Source organism: Lethenteron reissneri, chromosome 25 (assembly GCF_015708825.2).
Source record: "Lethenteron reissneri isolate LAM-NWPU_2019-01 chromosome 25, ASM1570882v1, whole genome shotgun sequence".
In the NCBI taxonomy this organism is placed as follows: Eukaryota; Metazoa; Chordata; class Hyperoartia; order Petromyzontiformes; family Petromyzontidae; genus Lethenteron; species Lethenteron reissneri.
In genome coordinates this window covers 9,315,512-9,331,114 of record NC_083803.1, presented here as the reverse complement: position 1 = coordinate 9,331,114, position 15,603 = coordinate 9,315,512, and the positions used below count along the sequence as shown (strand labels likewise).

The following is a 15,603-nucleotide window of genomic DNA, read 5'->3' as shown; positions in this document are numbered from 1 at the left end:
ATGTGGACAATGCCTAAACACTGGCAGTATACATTGTTTCTCTTTATTAACAATAAAACATGGCAAGGCACACAAACACTCCTCGTGATTATATATAGCGGCTTGAGATTCAGCTGCATTTATATGCTGTCCTGATCCAAATTGTGCTGCTTTATATTCTTTCTATAAATGAACATTCAAGCAGCGAATGCAAAAACTTACACGAGAGACCGCCCCAGACTGTGCCTGGTGGTGACGGCGTTTCACTCCCCTTCCCCCCCCCCCCAGGTGACCTTGAACTACGTGGACGCCTCCCAGTCCGACTTGTCGGTCTCTCCCGTGGAGGGTCTGGAATGGGATGAAACGGACCTGGGAAATGAGCTCTCGGCTGCCCGCGCTGAGCAGCCACCTGCGGTCACCTCCTCCACGCCGAGTGACACCGGCAAACCTTCGGCCGTAGACACGTGGAGCATGGGCCAGTCATTCCTCCAGGCCGGCCACGATTCCGGCTTCTCCCCCGGCTCCTGCCAGAGCCCCGGTCGCATGGACGGAACGACTCGGCGATTGGCGGCGGCGGCGGAGGAGTCGAGCAAAGGCGGCCGTGGTCGATCCGCCGAGCCACGGCAGGCCGACGGTCAGGACTCGTTCTCGTCGACGGACTCGCTGCTCAACCTCCTGGACGGGCTGCTGCTGGCCGGGAGCGGCGGCGGAGGCGGCGGAGGTGGCGGCGGAGGCGGCGAGCGCTCGTGCGAGTGCGAGAGCGGCATCGCCAGCGAGGGCGACGTGGCCACGACGTCGGACTCTGGGCTCCTCTCGGAGGTGCAGGACCTCGACGGCGACACGTCCTCCAGGGTGGAAGACGCGGCGCCGGCCTACAGGCCCGATCCTTTCGCCAGGCTCCTCACCTTTGCGGGCTACGCCAGCTCGCTGTCGGATGAGGAATGCGACGAATACCTGGACACGGGCAAGGAAACCGGGAGTAATCCAGGTGCCAAAAGCCCGACGCAAGGGCACGATGGTGATTCTGAGCTCGAGAAGGCGCTAATCTTCTATGATTACTCGTACCTGAAAGAGGACAGTCTGGAGAACGTCATGGCTATCTCCGACTTGCCTACAGTAGTTATACAAGACGACAGCGCGCTTGATTTAAGCAACAGAAACAAGACGTCTAATAACGCACTGACGAGTACCAATCCGTGCTATTCTGAAGTTGCAGGGTATGTGCACGATCATGAAAGCAAAGGCCAGCTGAGCCCAATATCATCTTTTATGGGGCAGCATTCGAGTAACGTGTTCCAGAAATTTGAACTGGGGAGAATGTGCGCGGGAAAAGGTGATCACTTTGATACCATGATCCAGAGGGAGGACTTTGTGAACGTAGCCAGGAAAAGTCCTCGGAGCTTCACGTCAAGCTGTCTTACTGAAAGCAACAAATCAGGAAGAAGTGCCTACTTGAATGAAAGCAGCTTGCAGCTTCTTCAGGGGTCAGAGTTGTCACAAGCCGCAGTCCACAAACGTTCTGATTTCAAGGAGAGTAACAGCTGCAACGAGGCATCGTCAAGCACAGAGACCAAACCGATGTCAGGGGTGAGAGGCCACAGTTGGGAGGACAACTCGCTCGTTGTCGATGGCCTAGCGAACAGGCCGGCTATCCCCCTCGATGGGAAGGCTGACGATGGACGGCAGAGCGGCTCCCTGCTGGACGATGACGTCAACGTGAGCTTGATCGTCAACACCTCCAGGGCGTCCGTGTGCTCGGACGACGAAGAGGACGACATTGATTTGCTGTCCAGCTCCAGCACCACGCTGAGCGGCGACAGCAACGAGCTGGAGAAAGACAGCTCCTCCAACTCCGAGGGCTGGTGCATCGACTCGGACTTCAGTGACAGCTCTTCGCTGGATGACGAGCTGAAGGATCAAAAGTTTTACGTCACTCCCCCGTGGGAAAACATCTCAAAGGGAAGGCCTCTGCTGCACAGCAGTAACCCCGTGTTACTGACGAGCAAGCTCTACTCGCGCTTTTCAGTATCACCCCTGGCCACAACAGGAAACTTCTTTGGCTCGAGTTTTAGAGTGGAGCCTGGAAGCTTTCCGGCCGATAGCGCTCGCGAAGGGCAAGTGGATCCGCTCCTGGACGATATTAAAAATGGCAACATAAGCCATGCCTATGAAACGGTACATGAAGCTGCACGTGCCGAAAGGTGGGACCGTGGAGATCCCAGTATTCACAACCAGACCTCTTTGAAAATGCGGCAAGGGGCTTTCCAAAGTTTGGCTGACGCATATACTCCGTACAATGATATGGACGCAAAGTATGAGTACGCTGTTGGGCGTGAGATCTTTAACAGGGGTGACAATTACCCTCAGCTTCCTGAAAATGTCATCTCCCTGACTCGACAAAGGGAATATCCGAATAGGCCGACGAGAAATAACAGTGACGCGGTGAACTCCAACGGAGGTGACAGAGAGGCCATTGAGCTCGGGAATGAATTGTCCTCATTGCGTCACAGAGCCTCAGAGCATCTCAACAATCGCAAATCGACGGAATCCTCCAATGGACTCGGATTTCTTCTCAGAGACGACTCGGACTCGTCGCTCTCCGCACACACCGACGACGACAACGTCCGCGACGTTGACTGCGAGCCCATCGCGCCGCCGCCCGATCCCTGCAGGGCTTCCCGCTCTCTTCTTTCCTGGGACAATGAAGAGGCTCGTACCAAATTGCGCGCGACGGAGAAGCGCTCTTGGACTCGTCCCGTCCCCGGAAGAGGAGCAACGCTAAGCGTAAAGAGCAGCGGCAGGGAAGAGCAGTGTGTAGTATCCAAGCTTCTGGAAAGCCAGGCCTGTGTCAGAACATCTGAATTGCGGGAACAGGTTATGGGTGTTCACAGCTACGTGAATGGAGTTATAGAAGCAGCCATTACCCACATTAAGGAATCTGAGACGACCGCCCCCTCCTTCTCTCCGTCTTTCGACGTTGAAATTACCCGCCACAAGGAAAAGGTTCATTTGCGTGGGGAGTCGGTGTCGCGCTTCTCGCAAGAGACTGGGTGTAGGGAGCTTAGTAATCACGGTGGGGCCACAGAAGGAGGATGGCCCGCGAGGAACGTGAGTGGCGACAGTCTTTGCCGCCGCTCTGCTGTGGCCGGTGCTGAGGAGAGCTGTCCGGGCGGAAGCTGTCGGGAGAACGGGGATGTCGCGCCGCAGGGAGGAGCCGCGGGAACGCGGCGGCGTCATGACTCAACGAGAGCAGAGGTGGAGGCGGCGCTGTCAGGCCTGCGCCGCCAGGTGATGACAGATGAGCCTGCGGATGCCGATCAAGAATACAAAACATCGGCAGTGGAGTCGGTCCGCCCATCACTGGACCGGCCATCGCATACGTTTCCAGCTGCTCAAAATGAAAAGCTATCCACGCCCACCTCGTCCCACCTCAAGCCCAAAACGTCTCGCAACGGGTGTCCCACAGACGCGCACGCAACCCCAGGCCGCCACAACTTCATCGACCGCCCGGCTCCAGGCAGTGGAACGCTCTGCAATCCGAGATCCCCGCCGGAAAACTCGAACTCCCGGCCGCACAGCGAGGCCTCCGATGGAGCGGGCTGGGACGTCAACCGCAACAGCGAGGAGCAGCAGGCGTGGGGTGGCGGTGCGGAGGCCACGCCGGGCACCGCCGCCCGGAACTCGCCGACGGCGAGGAAACGCCCCCAGATGGGCACCAAGAGCCTGGGCGGAGGCGGCGGCGGCGGCGAGACGCTAACCTTGGCAGCCACGTCGTCGGCGTCACGGTCGCCACCCTCGCCAGTGAAGGAGGTGGGATGCAGCGCCGCACGTCGTTGACCGCTGAGCAATGCTGAGCATGCACGGCACCGCGCGACTCCCCCTTCCCCAGTCTCACGAACGTGCTTTTCGAAATCTATGGGAGCCTTTTATTTTGCCAGTCTCTGATGCAGGCCAAACCAGTTTCAAGGACAATGCACACATTATCAAAGCACGTTTGTGTGCACGTTTTATCCACAACTTATGTGCGGTTAATGCAGACTCGATCGATGCCTTGTAATCGGTGTCCCTTTGGTGTTTGAACATCTTAACACCTCCTGTATTCTTGCCGTAAAAGGTAAAGCCATTATTTTTCTTCCTTCATCGCGCTCGTCGATTTATGTGTGCAGCTTGCGTCGATGGAAGCCGCGTGGGGCAATCCGCCGGCTCATGAGAAGAGACTCGCAGACGGTGGCGGAACCTGCGGCAGCTGCGTCCCGCGCCTCTGCGAGTGGACGGGGCCCATCCCTCCCGTACGCGCCGGCTGGAAGGCGCCGTCCGTGCGTCTGCCATGGAAGGGGCCCTTGGAACACAAACCGTTGCCCGGTTCGCCAGCCCAGGTACGGCGAAGCGCCCGTCAACGAGACGATCATCCCCTCCCCCCCACCCCCCCCCGAGCAGACGATGAGAAAATAAACCGACGTGCCCCGTACGGAGTCACTGCCGTCGCACGCTCCGGCACAGAATTGCGGCAACGGTTGCCAGTGTAGTTTTTACCGAAGCGACCGAATGTTTAGCAGAAGCCGTGACAGCCAGGGTTGCGGTTACTTCACCGTAATCGAGAAATTTGTTTTGCGTTTTATTGATGACCTCACAGCTCCGTTTTCAGCGAGTGTGCGTGTGTGCACGTGTGACATTTTATAAACATACAAAAAGGAACGACCACAAAATATACGACATCTTATTGGTTTACAAATCCGTCCAGGATCTTTGTTAATTTTTATTATTATTTATCAGTTTGTTTTTTGTAATTTTGTTCTCCTTGTTTATTTTTTAAACGAAAACAAACAAACAAACAACCCAATGCCTCACAAATCCCTCTTATTTATTTCATTTTTTTGTTTCTTGTTTTTCTTCTGCATTTGTGTAGATGTCAATAGCAGCAAAGCAAGATCAGAATCAAAGGTAATGCAGTTGATTCAGTGCTTATCGCTTGCAGGGATCAGCCCCGCAGCCACGCGCCCTCTGCTTCGTGCGTGCACTGAGCGAGCTGACTTCCGCTTACACTCCTGCATTTAGCTTTTTTCTTTTTAAACAACAACGTAAAGCACCTTCCTTTGCTCTCATTTCACCTTATGCATGCATCTAGCAGCACAGAATCGCGGTGGCACGCGTTGTATTCGCATCTCTTTTGCTTTAGCTTTCTCTGGAAGGGTTGCATTTGTCGGTATAATTTTTTCAGTTGTTCTTATGTTATTTGTGTGTGTTTTTTTTCCCCACTGACTCTAGTTAAGAAAGTTTCCTATTTTCACAATGGCTGGATCTCACATTCACCGTGATGAACGGCAGTTCATTGCTTATTGGGCGTCGGTACACGGTTAAAAGGTGGTTATGTTTACGCGTTTATCCTTGAGCGTCCTTCTTGTCGCGCTTTGTGTCGTGTTTTGTTGTGTCTTCGTTTTGAGCAGAAATGAAACGTCGGGACGTCTCTGTGGCTTCCCCAAAGACGTGATTCCTTCCCGCGCAACTGGCGAGGGCGGTTTCAAGAAGGTGTCGACGGTGAGCGAAGGTTTGGTTGACGAAAGTCGCAAGGAGTTCCAAGAGAGTTTACGCGGTGTGAGAAGAAGAGCAGCTGACGAGGGGCTTGTAAGTGGAGCGGAATCGAGGAAGGGAAATCTGAAAGTTGCCGGTGGTGATTTGAACGTGCGCAGCAGAAACCCGCAGGTGCAGAATAGGATGGCGAAGGCCGTTGAAAGGCCCGTAAGAAAAATGGTAAAGCGAGATGAACAATATCAACACGTTGTTGAGAAGAAGAGGGAAGTTGTGCCGAAGGGCAGCGGTGTGAGCGCGAGTCTCGTGGAAGAGCAGAAGAATTTTAAGAACAGCAGTGGTGGCAGCGGCGGCGGCATTCCGCTTACGATCAAAGGCGGAATGAACTTTGCCGGTGACGGTGACGCCGACATTGACGACATCTCCAAGGTGGTGGCGAGCCACGCGGGGCGCGTGTGGAACGTCGGCTGCCTCATCTGGCTGATGCTTTTGCTTGTGCTGTGGTTGGTGGCCGTCGGTCCCAGCTTCATCGCGCCCAGCAACTGCATGCGGTCGCGATCATCCCTCGCCTCCATGGGGATCACGCTGAGCTACCCGTGGGGGTCCCCACCCATCTAGGGGATTGGGGGTGCTGGGGGTGGTGGGGCAGCGGCGGTGGCACGACCCGCACACTATCAGTTTCGCTTAAAGCCGGGGGTGCGTAATCCTGCCTGTTGATTGGTCGTACTTGGCGAGCTTGTAAGAGGATGGCGTTAGCAGGACGAGGATTCGGTTTTTAGTGTTTGCCGTTGGTGAGCTTAGTATGGTGTAATTGTTATTTTAAGGACCGGCACAATTGTTGCCGGTGGAGGAGTGATATTAATAATCGACAAAGGGAGGGAGTTTAGGGAATTTAATGTTACGTACACGCTTTTTAAACAATAGCAGGAAAGTTACGGGTTATTGTTTATATTTGTATGGTTAATTTTAATGGCTCCCTTGTTAAAAGAAACATTCTTATTGGGCAGGAATACGTCCTGTAAAAATATATATTTTAAGTTATGGTCAAACAGCACCTCCCATATATAATATGAGAAAATTAGCAAAGGGGTAGATTATGAAACTTGCGGTTTAAAGTTATAATTTTTAATTGTGATGAGGGATGATAAAGTTAAAACTATAGATTTGTGTCACGGTAATCTTCAAAGCAAGAGCATCTTGAACAGACGTGAAGAATAACCAGCTATCGATTATAAGCACAAACGTGTCATCGTTTAAGAATTTAAACAGTACAGTAAACAGCTACGCAATATAATAGTACCGTTAAGTTCTATAACAGCCGTTCAAAACACCCATATTCTTCGTTATGAAGTTTTTTGGGTTAGCGTCAATGTAAACGTGTCGTAAATCCACCTCCACCTGACATAACCAATGAGTATGAACTTTTCAGTTTCATTTATTAGGTATATTTCATTTATTATGTATTAATGAAACTTGACGTTTCACTGGCAATTACAGCAACCAGGTTCATCAGGTTATTGCCAGACAATAGCAGGCAATTCTCAAATTGTAAATGTTGTGGGTTTACTCTCCAACACACCGGTGTGCTGAAGTTGTAACTAATTGGTATGTTTAGTTCACGTGATAAACATTACTAATTGGCTGTGTCGGTGGGTTTATGACATATTTACATTTAAGCTATCTAACCCACAAAACGTTATCATCTATAATATTGGATGTGAAAGCCTACGTTTTAATACGACCCATATTCTTGCCAAATGTGCAATCGTTTGTGGCAGTACAATATAATATGACAGCTTGGGGGGCATTCTGAATACAGCATAAGGTAAGTGCAGCTTGTTTATGTATTTTCTATTACAGTATTTTGTTTCTGTGTTTTTTCAACGCTTAGATTGTTGCTGCTGTCGTCCGTGCGTGTGTTGTGGGTATTTGCCACTGAATCTCAATCTCAGCGCCTGTCACCGTAGCGGTCGAAATTCATGTGGTGGCAACACGAGTGATCGACTCATTGGAAATTGAACGGGAGAAGTCATTGGTGCACCCGAGACGAAAATGTTAATTTCACTGGTAGAAATGTAACAATTTAGGATTGTCGGGATATTGTGAACAATTTTGAACTGGAGGTTTTGAAATTATCTCCAACCTCTTCATGCGCACACATACGCCCTCCACCTACCGTGCTGTGTGTCAAGCGAACTTGAATTTCCGTAAACTGTCAGAGTTACACCCCTCTTGTAGGAACCATCTGACCTACCGTCGCTTGCATTGCAGAGTGGACAGGGTGTTGCCATTGGTTGGGTTGGCTCCTGGAGGCCAGACCAGATGCTCTCACTTTGTCGGTGCCACCTGAGGGGGCATGGAGCTTTAGCGGTTCCAATTTCTTTGCGTGGCCAATAGCAGTGATTTTTTTTTTGTGAACACCACTTGAAATGAGTGGGGTTATCGAGGTAATCCACTTCTATTGGCCGTATTAATGGGCTACTACCTCTGAGGTGGTACCAACTTCTTCTCTGGCTCACGGAATAGTAGTCAAGTGAGGTTTGACCAAAGTGTAATGCTTTCTACGTTAGTGCAATAATACATTAATGCTTCATTTCATTATGTGTGCTCATCATGAACCTTTAACGTTCTTTCACCTGGCTGTATTCACAAAGTATTACCGAAGCACTTTTCAGTTTTTTCCGTGTATTTTATAAAGTTAATTTGTTTAACACTATGTTTATTTTTAATCGGATTGTTTTAGGACATTAAGGTAAAACGTACTATAACTGAACTTGATAAGTTGTGCTTTTTTGGTTTTGTGTGTACTGTATATAATCAGTAATGAGTTGATCGTCAATGTTAACAATATTTTGACGTCATGTATATATCTAATCAGAGCTACACAGATAACAGAACTACAAGGGAAATGAAAACAGCAGTAAGAAAGACTGCTATATTCCCAAATATTTGGAAATACAGTACGGCACCGTGCTCTTACGGTGTTAAAGGTCCCCATTTAGTCTGCAAGCCCAGGCCAAGTATTCTACTTGTAGGTACCACATGAGTTGGCAAACTACAGCAGTTCCATTTTCTTCAAATGGCCAACGAGAGTGAATTATGTGATACCCATTAATGAGTAAGTTATCAAGTAATTCACTCATAATATCCGTATTAAACTAAACTGAATTATTAAAATTTTACCAGGTAAGGCCCACTGATCTATACAGTTCTTCAAAAGCGGCCTATCCGCAAATGACAGCTCAACAAAGTCGCTTATCATGTATACTCTAAACGCATGTTTCTAAATGTGGACGGAAAAGCCGTAGGACCCGGAGAAAAAAAATCCACATAAGGCATCAGGGTCGGGATCAAACCTACGACCTCCTGTATAGCAGGTGAGATAGTTAACATCTCTCCACCGAATTAGAGATTTGCTACCTAATGTTTGGTGCATGGACTTAATTGTACCGGATAATGTTGCTAATGGGTTGCTATGGACTTGCACCATTGAGCGTGGTTTAATGCGTCACTCCTCTAATCGTAACTATAACCTGAACATGTTTCCAAAGCTGCCTCCTCTCTGGTCGTCTGGCAAATAGGAATGTACACGATTTGGATCTGTTGTCACCGCCAGTGTCGAGCAGAGTTGCGTCTGCCCTTTCCCAAGAGAAGCGATGCCTAAAATGTCAACAGACTCGTGATTGATGGCCCGGGTGAGGGGGAGTGTGCCACGTGCAGTACAGTGAGAGCCTCTGCGGGATGGGGCAGAGGTCGCAAACGGGTTTTGATTCCTTATATACTCTTAGTTCTTTCGGTAAAGTCACGTAGGTAAAAAATGAAATTAAAATTAATAAAAATAAAACAATAAAAATCACGAAGTTTTGGAGGCAACACAAGCTTTCGTCTTCAGGTTTTTTTTTATTAATTTTAATTTCATTTTTTACCTACGTGACATTACCGAAAGAACTAAGAGTATGAATCCTTGCAGTCACGAAAGCTTCAAATCTAGAATTTGATTCCTTACCCGTACCCGGCCGCACCAGGGTCGCAGATGGCTACCCGTACCCGGCCGGGTACGGGTAGCCGAGTATCGGATAGGGTACGGGTATCGGGTACCCGGTTGCGACCTCTGGGATGGGGTGAGCGTTGGAGCGGCAAGCTGGGGTCAACGTGGGACCCGGCCCTACTCGGGGACTACCAGGGGTGCTGACCCTGCCCGTCTGTGATCTGTCTCTCTCTGTATTTCTGTCTTTGCATTTGTCTCTGTGTGTCTGTCTCTCTGTGCTTCTGTGTCTATCTATGTGTGTGTGTGTGTTTCTGGGTCTGTCTGTGTCTCTTTGTCTCTCCCCATCTTTGGTTTTCCGTCTCTGTCTGTGTGTGAGTGTCTATGTATGTCCTCGTATCTGCGTCTTTCTATCTCTCACTGTCTCTTTCTGTCTCTGTGTCAATGTATGTCTGCGTATTTCTCTGCAATTGTATAGCTGCATGTGTTTGTTTCTGTGTCTCTATGCTTATCTCTGTGTCTCTCATGTTGTCTCTTTTTGTATGTGTCTCGGTTGTCTATATTTTTCTGACTCTGTGTGTGTCTATCTCTCTGTATGTTTTGTGTCTTTGCGGCTGTCTCCGTGTCTACGTATTTCTGTATTTCGCTGTGTCTATCTGTGTCTTTATGTATGTGTGTTTGTATGTGTCTCACTGTGTTTTTCTTTGTGTATGTCTGTCTCTCTCTGTATCTCTGTGTATATCTCTGTGGCTCTAGTGACTTTCCCTGTGTTTGTATGTGTCCGTATTTGTGTCTTTATGTCTGTCTCTGTATGTATCTTCCTCTGTGTCACTGCATCTTGTCTTTACGTCTGTGTGTGTGTCTGTGTATGTCTCCCCGTGTCTATCTCTGGGTGCCTGTCTCTGTGTCTGTCTCTGTGTGTTTCTCTGTGTATTTGTGTGTCTCTATGTGTCTTTGTGTCTATCTCTGTGTCTTTCTCACTTCTCTTTTGACTATCTCTCAGCATGTGTCCGTCTCTGTGTGTCATTGTGTCTGTGTCTGTGTGTCTTTGTGTCTGTCTCTGTGTGTCTTTGTGTCTGTCTCTGTGTGTATTTGTGTTTGTCTCTGTGTGTCTGTCTCTGTGTGTCGTTGTGTCTGTCTCTGTGTGTCGTTGTGTCTGTCTCTGTGTGTCTGTCTCTGTCTGTCTCTGTCGTTGTCTCTGTGTGTCTTTGTGTCTGTCTCTGTGTGTCTTTGTGTCTGTCTATGTGTGTCTGTGTGTCTGTCTCTGTGTGTCTGTCTGTCTCTGTGTGTCTTTGTGTCTGTCTCTGTGTGTCTTTGTGTCTGTCTGTCTCTGTGTGTCTGTCTGTCTCTTGTGTCTGTCTCTGTGTGTCTTTGTGTCTGTCTCTGTGTGTCTTTGTGTTTGTCTCTGTGTCTTTGTGTCTGTCTGTCTATGTGTGTCTTTGTGTCTGTCTCTGTGTGTCTTTGTGTATGTCTCTGTGTGTCTGTCTCTGTGTGTCGTTGTGTCTGTCTCTGTGTGTCGTGTCTGTCTCTGTGTGTCTGTCTCTGTCTGTCTCTGTCGTTGTGTCTCTGTGTGTCTTTGTGTCTGTCTCTGTGTGTCTTTGTGTCTGTCTCTGTGTGTCTGTCTGTCTCTGTGTGTCTTTGTGTCTGTCTCTGTGTGTCTTTGTGTCTGTCTGTCTCTGTGTGTCTGTCTGTCTCTTGTGTCTGTCTCTGTGTGTCTTTGTGTCTGTCTCTGTGTGTCTTTGTGTCTGTCTGTCTATGTGTGTCTTTGTGTGTGTCTTTGTGTCTCTGTGTCTGTCTCTGTGTGTCTTTGTGTGTCTTTGTGTCTGTTTCTGTGTGTCTTTGTATCTGTCTCTGTGTGTCTGTCTACCTCTGTGTGTCTTTGTGTCTTTGTGACTGTCTCTGTGTGTCTGTCTGTCTCTGTGTGTCTTTGTGTCTGTCTCTGTGTGTCTGTCTCTGTGTGTATTTGTGTCTGTCTCTGTGTGTCTTTGTGGGCCTCTGTCTCTGTGTGTCTTTGTGTCTGTCTCTGTGTGTCTTTGTGTCTGTTTCTGTGTGTATTTGTGTCTGTCTCTGTGTGTCTTTGTGTCTTTGTGACTATCTCTGTGTGTCTTTGTGTCTGTCTCTGTGTGTCTTTGTGTCTGTCTCTGTGTGTCTTTGTGTCTGTCTGTCTTTGTGTGTCTTTGTGTGTGTCTTTGTGTCTCTGTGTGTCTGTCTCTGTGTGTCTTTGTGTCTGTCTCTGTGTGTCTTTGTGTCTGTCTCTCTGTGTGTCTGTCTGTCACTGTGTGTCTTTGTGTCTGTCTCTGTGTGTCTTTGTGTCTGTCTGTCTCTGTGTGTCTGTCTGTCTGTGTGTCTGTCTGTCTCTGTGTCTGTCTCTGTGTGTCTTTGTGTCTGTCTGTCTATGTGTGTCTTTGTGTGTGTCTTTGTGTCTCTGTGTGTTTGTCTCTGTGTGTCTTTGTGTTTGTCTCTGTGTGTCTTTGTGTCTGTCTCTGTGTGTCTTTGTATCTGTCTCTGTGTGTCTTTGTGTATCTGTGTGTCTGTCTCTGTGTGTCGTTGTGTCTGTTTCTGTGTGTCTTTGTATCTGTCTCTGTGTGTCTGTCTATCTCTGTGTGTCTTTGTGTCTTTGTGACTGTCTCTGTGTGTCTGTCTGTCTCTGTGTGTCTCTGTGTGTCTGTCTCTGTGTGTCTTTGTGTCTGTCTCTGTGTGTCTGTCTCTGTGTGTATTTGTGTCTGTCTCTGTGTGTCTTTGTGGGCCTCTGTCTCTGTGTGTCTTTGTGTCTGTCTCTGTGTGTCTTTGTGTCTGTTTCTGTGTGTATTTGTGTCCGTCTCTGTGTGTCTTTGTGGGTCTCTGTCTCTGTGTGTCTTTGTGTCTGTCTCTGTTTGTCTTTGTGTCTGTCTCTGTTTGTCTTTGTGTCTGTCTCTGTGTGTCTTTGTGTCTGTATGTCTATGTGTGTCTTTGTGTCTGTCTCTGTGTGTCTTTGTGTCTGTCTCTGTGTGTCTTTGTGGGTTTCTGTCTCTGTGTGTCTTTGTGTGTCTGTCTCTGTGCGTCTTTGTGTCTGTCTCTGTCTGTTTTTGTGTCTGTCTGTCTTTGTGGGTCTCTGTCTCTGTGTGTATTTGTGGGTCTCTGTCTCTGTGTGTTTTTGTGTCTGTCTCTGTGTGTCTTTGTGTCTGTCTCTGTATGTCTTTGTGTCTGTCTGTCTCTGTGTGTTGATCTCTGTTATGTTTACCATTGTTTTGTGTCTGTCCGTTTCTGTGTGTCTCTGTTATCGTGTGTGCATGTCTCCATCTGTATGCTTCTGGGTCTGTGTATCTTTGTCTCCCTGTGTCTTTCTCTGTCTCTCTGGATCCCCCTGTTTCATTACGTTTCTCTCTCCACATGTCTATTTTTGTGTTCGTATTTCTCATTATGTGTGTGCCTGTATCTCTGTATCTCTCTTTGTGTGTCTCTCTCTGTCTTTCACTACATCTCGAGTCTCTCTCTGTGTGTATATCTCTGGATCTGCCTCTGTTTTTCTTTGTCTACTAATGTATGTGCCTGTGTGTTGTTTCTCTCTGTCTCTCTTTCTCTGTGTCTCTCTGTATCTTTCTCCACCGTTTTGTCTTTCCCTGCCTCTTCTACGTATCTATGTGTCTGCCTTTAGTTATCTTCGTATGTATGTCCCCGTATGTCTGTCTCTTCTTATACATTTCACACCTTTTGTTCTCAGCGTCTCTCTCCACGTCTCTCCTACACATCTTAGTGTTTCTGCCTCTGTGTCTCTGTTGTCATTTTCATATTTACATCTTATTGTTTTGTGTCTTATCTGTCTATTTAGCGCTGTCTTTCCCTACACCTCTTCATGTCTATTTCTGTTCACGTCTCTGACCGTGTTCCACTCTCTGTGACCATCTCAATGTATCTATCTACCTGTTAGTCTGCGTGTCTCTCTCTCTTTGTCTATCTGCGTCCCTCGCTGTGTCTCCATCTCCCTTCGTGTCGCTGTCTTTCCCTGTCTCTCTGTTTCTCTCCGTGTCTCTGCCTCCACGTATCTCTGTCCTCGCGCCCGTGTCTCTCCACATGTTGACGTTGTGCGTGTTTCTGTGCCTCTCTTCGTCGGTGCGTCTCCACGTGTCTGCGCGTCTCTCTGCCTGCGTCTGTCTCTCTGGTCGCTATCTACGTCTCCGTGGAGTTTGTGTATGGCCCCGATATGTATCGCTCTTCGTGTCTCCGTGTCTCTGCATCGTTGTGTTTCTTTGCGTCTCTGCCCCCACTTACCGTCTACCCCTGTCGGCAGAGGGCTCTATTTAATATATTGAGGTGGCTTGCAATCGCTCACACACCCCACCCCTCGAAGGACTCACAACCGCTTGGTGTTTAAAACTTAATGACGTGTGCTCGCTCTTGTCAGACAACACGAGAGGAGAACGCTTTGGTGGTTTCATGTGTGCGTTTAATAAGTTAGACTATGCAGTCTACAACGCAGCCCTGTCTTGCACACTACAACAGTTGAACGTGCATTCTTTATATGGTTTGTGTTAATGTAAAATGTTCCATTGGCATAAGATTATATGTAACATTTCTGCCAATTGCATGTTTATCAGTTTGCGTCGTATACATGTAAGGACATATCTGAGCTATTTTTTCAGACTTTTTTGAACATGGAAATACCGTCTACATGTGACCAATGGACAACAACATGCCTTCATGAACTGATGATAACAGTTCCTATCACATTCGGCCATAACATACATGTTACATATATGTTACTGTCATGCACTACTAAAGAGTGAATTGTTTTTTTAATGACTATCTATACCAGTCTATCTCAACATTAACTCAATGGCCAATTCTGAAGCCAAATAATTATTTACAGTAATGTGATGACAAGTCACATTAGGATGATAAATGTAAACATGGCTTTGTAGACGCCTTAAATTTATTGGTTTTGTGTAACCGAGTCCTCTGCATATTCAACTGTAATCTGAGCTGAAATTCAACCTTTCTGGGGAGCCTTGATGCATTAGTTAAGTATTGCATAGTAGCATTTTCTGATAACCCATCGCCCTTTATGGCTCTCGCCATGTATTATCATTTATTGATGTATATTGCGAGCGGTACACGGTAATATTAACTGGGCTCTTGAGCTGGTCCGCGTGTATCAGCAGGTGATCTGTACTTTGTGAAGATGAGATGAGATGGTGTTATTGAGCTTCTGCAGTTCCTTAAATGTAGCTCTCCGACAAAGGTACTCTTATTTTTGAATTGGTGCTGTATATTGTATCGTGTACGAGGTTCTTGAAAATCGAAATGCAGAGGTCTTGTGCGTACACGGAGCTGCCACGGTGGCTAAACGAATGTGGACGTGCGTTTGGAGGGCATTGCGTGGGTAAGATGTATAGGAGCTTGTTACATAAATATGTAAACTATACTATAGAGCAAACTACACTCCCCATTTCTGCAAAATTACATGCAAAAAGCAACTAACTTCAACGACGAACTTTTCCCACCACAAGAGCAGAGACTGGCATCTTCAAAATGCGACGTGGAAGGGGGGGGGGATGGAGAAACGTGGAAGAAGAAGAGAAAACAAGTCTCAGCAATGCATTGGATGCAACGGCAGTGGCGATGACGGAGCCTGTGTCCTGCAGAGGATAGAGAATGGCTTTTGGTGAAGAATATGCAGAGGTGACGATGACTTATTTGGGCTGCTGTATTGGTAAACGGGTGTATATTATTACCTATAAGGCATTTCTAACGTCCTTCGAGTGTGACTGGTGCAAGCTGGTGCCGTTGCTTTTATATAAGTGCTTCGTGGTGTTTTGTGCAATACCGTATGTGGCTTTAAATGATTCTCAAACTGCATGAGATACGGCTACTATACTGAATAAAGTCTGGTTTAACATGCAAAGTGAGTGCTCTCCTTGTGCTCAAAGTGGCCGTAGTGCGTGTCGGAGATGAGCGATGTTTGTATTGTGTGCGCCTGGGCTTTTGGGCCGTCTACAGTAGGAGGTGTGAGTGTGGATGAAGGGTGAATATGTTGAGTTTGTGTGGGTTGAGAGTGATGTTTAGGTCAATGGTGGCTTTAAAGTTACGTGTGTGTGTATATCATACAGAGGCTACGTAAACTGGGTCATTATCCC

At 48.0% G+C, this 15,603-nt stretch overlaps 1 protein-coding gene across 4 annotated transcripts in view; it reads left to right on the top strand.

Moving 5' to 3' along the window:
* The window catches only part of LOC133347166 (uncharacterized), a 77,628-nt gene extending 62,305 nt beyond the window's left edge, over nt 1-15,323 (top strand). For all 4 annotated transcript variants that reach the window (XM_061559203.1, XM_061559205.1, XM_061559204.1 and 1 more), the window contains 4 exons: nt 268-3,789; nt 4,146-4,355; nt 4,886-4,920; nt 5,424-15,323. In XM_061559203.1, coding sequence (XP_061415187.1) covers nt 268-3,789; nt 4,146-4,355; nt 4,886-4,920; nt 5,424-6,123 — 4,467 coding nt within the window. In that variant the 3' untranslated portion in view covers nt 6,124-15,323. The remainder of the gene's footprint in view (nt 1-267; nt 3,790-4,145; nt 4,356-4,885; nt 4,921-5,423) is intronic.
* The last annotated feature ends 280 nt before the right edge of the window (nt 15,324-15,603 follow it).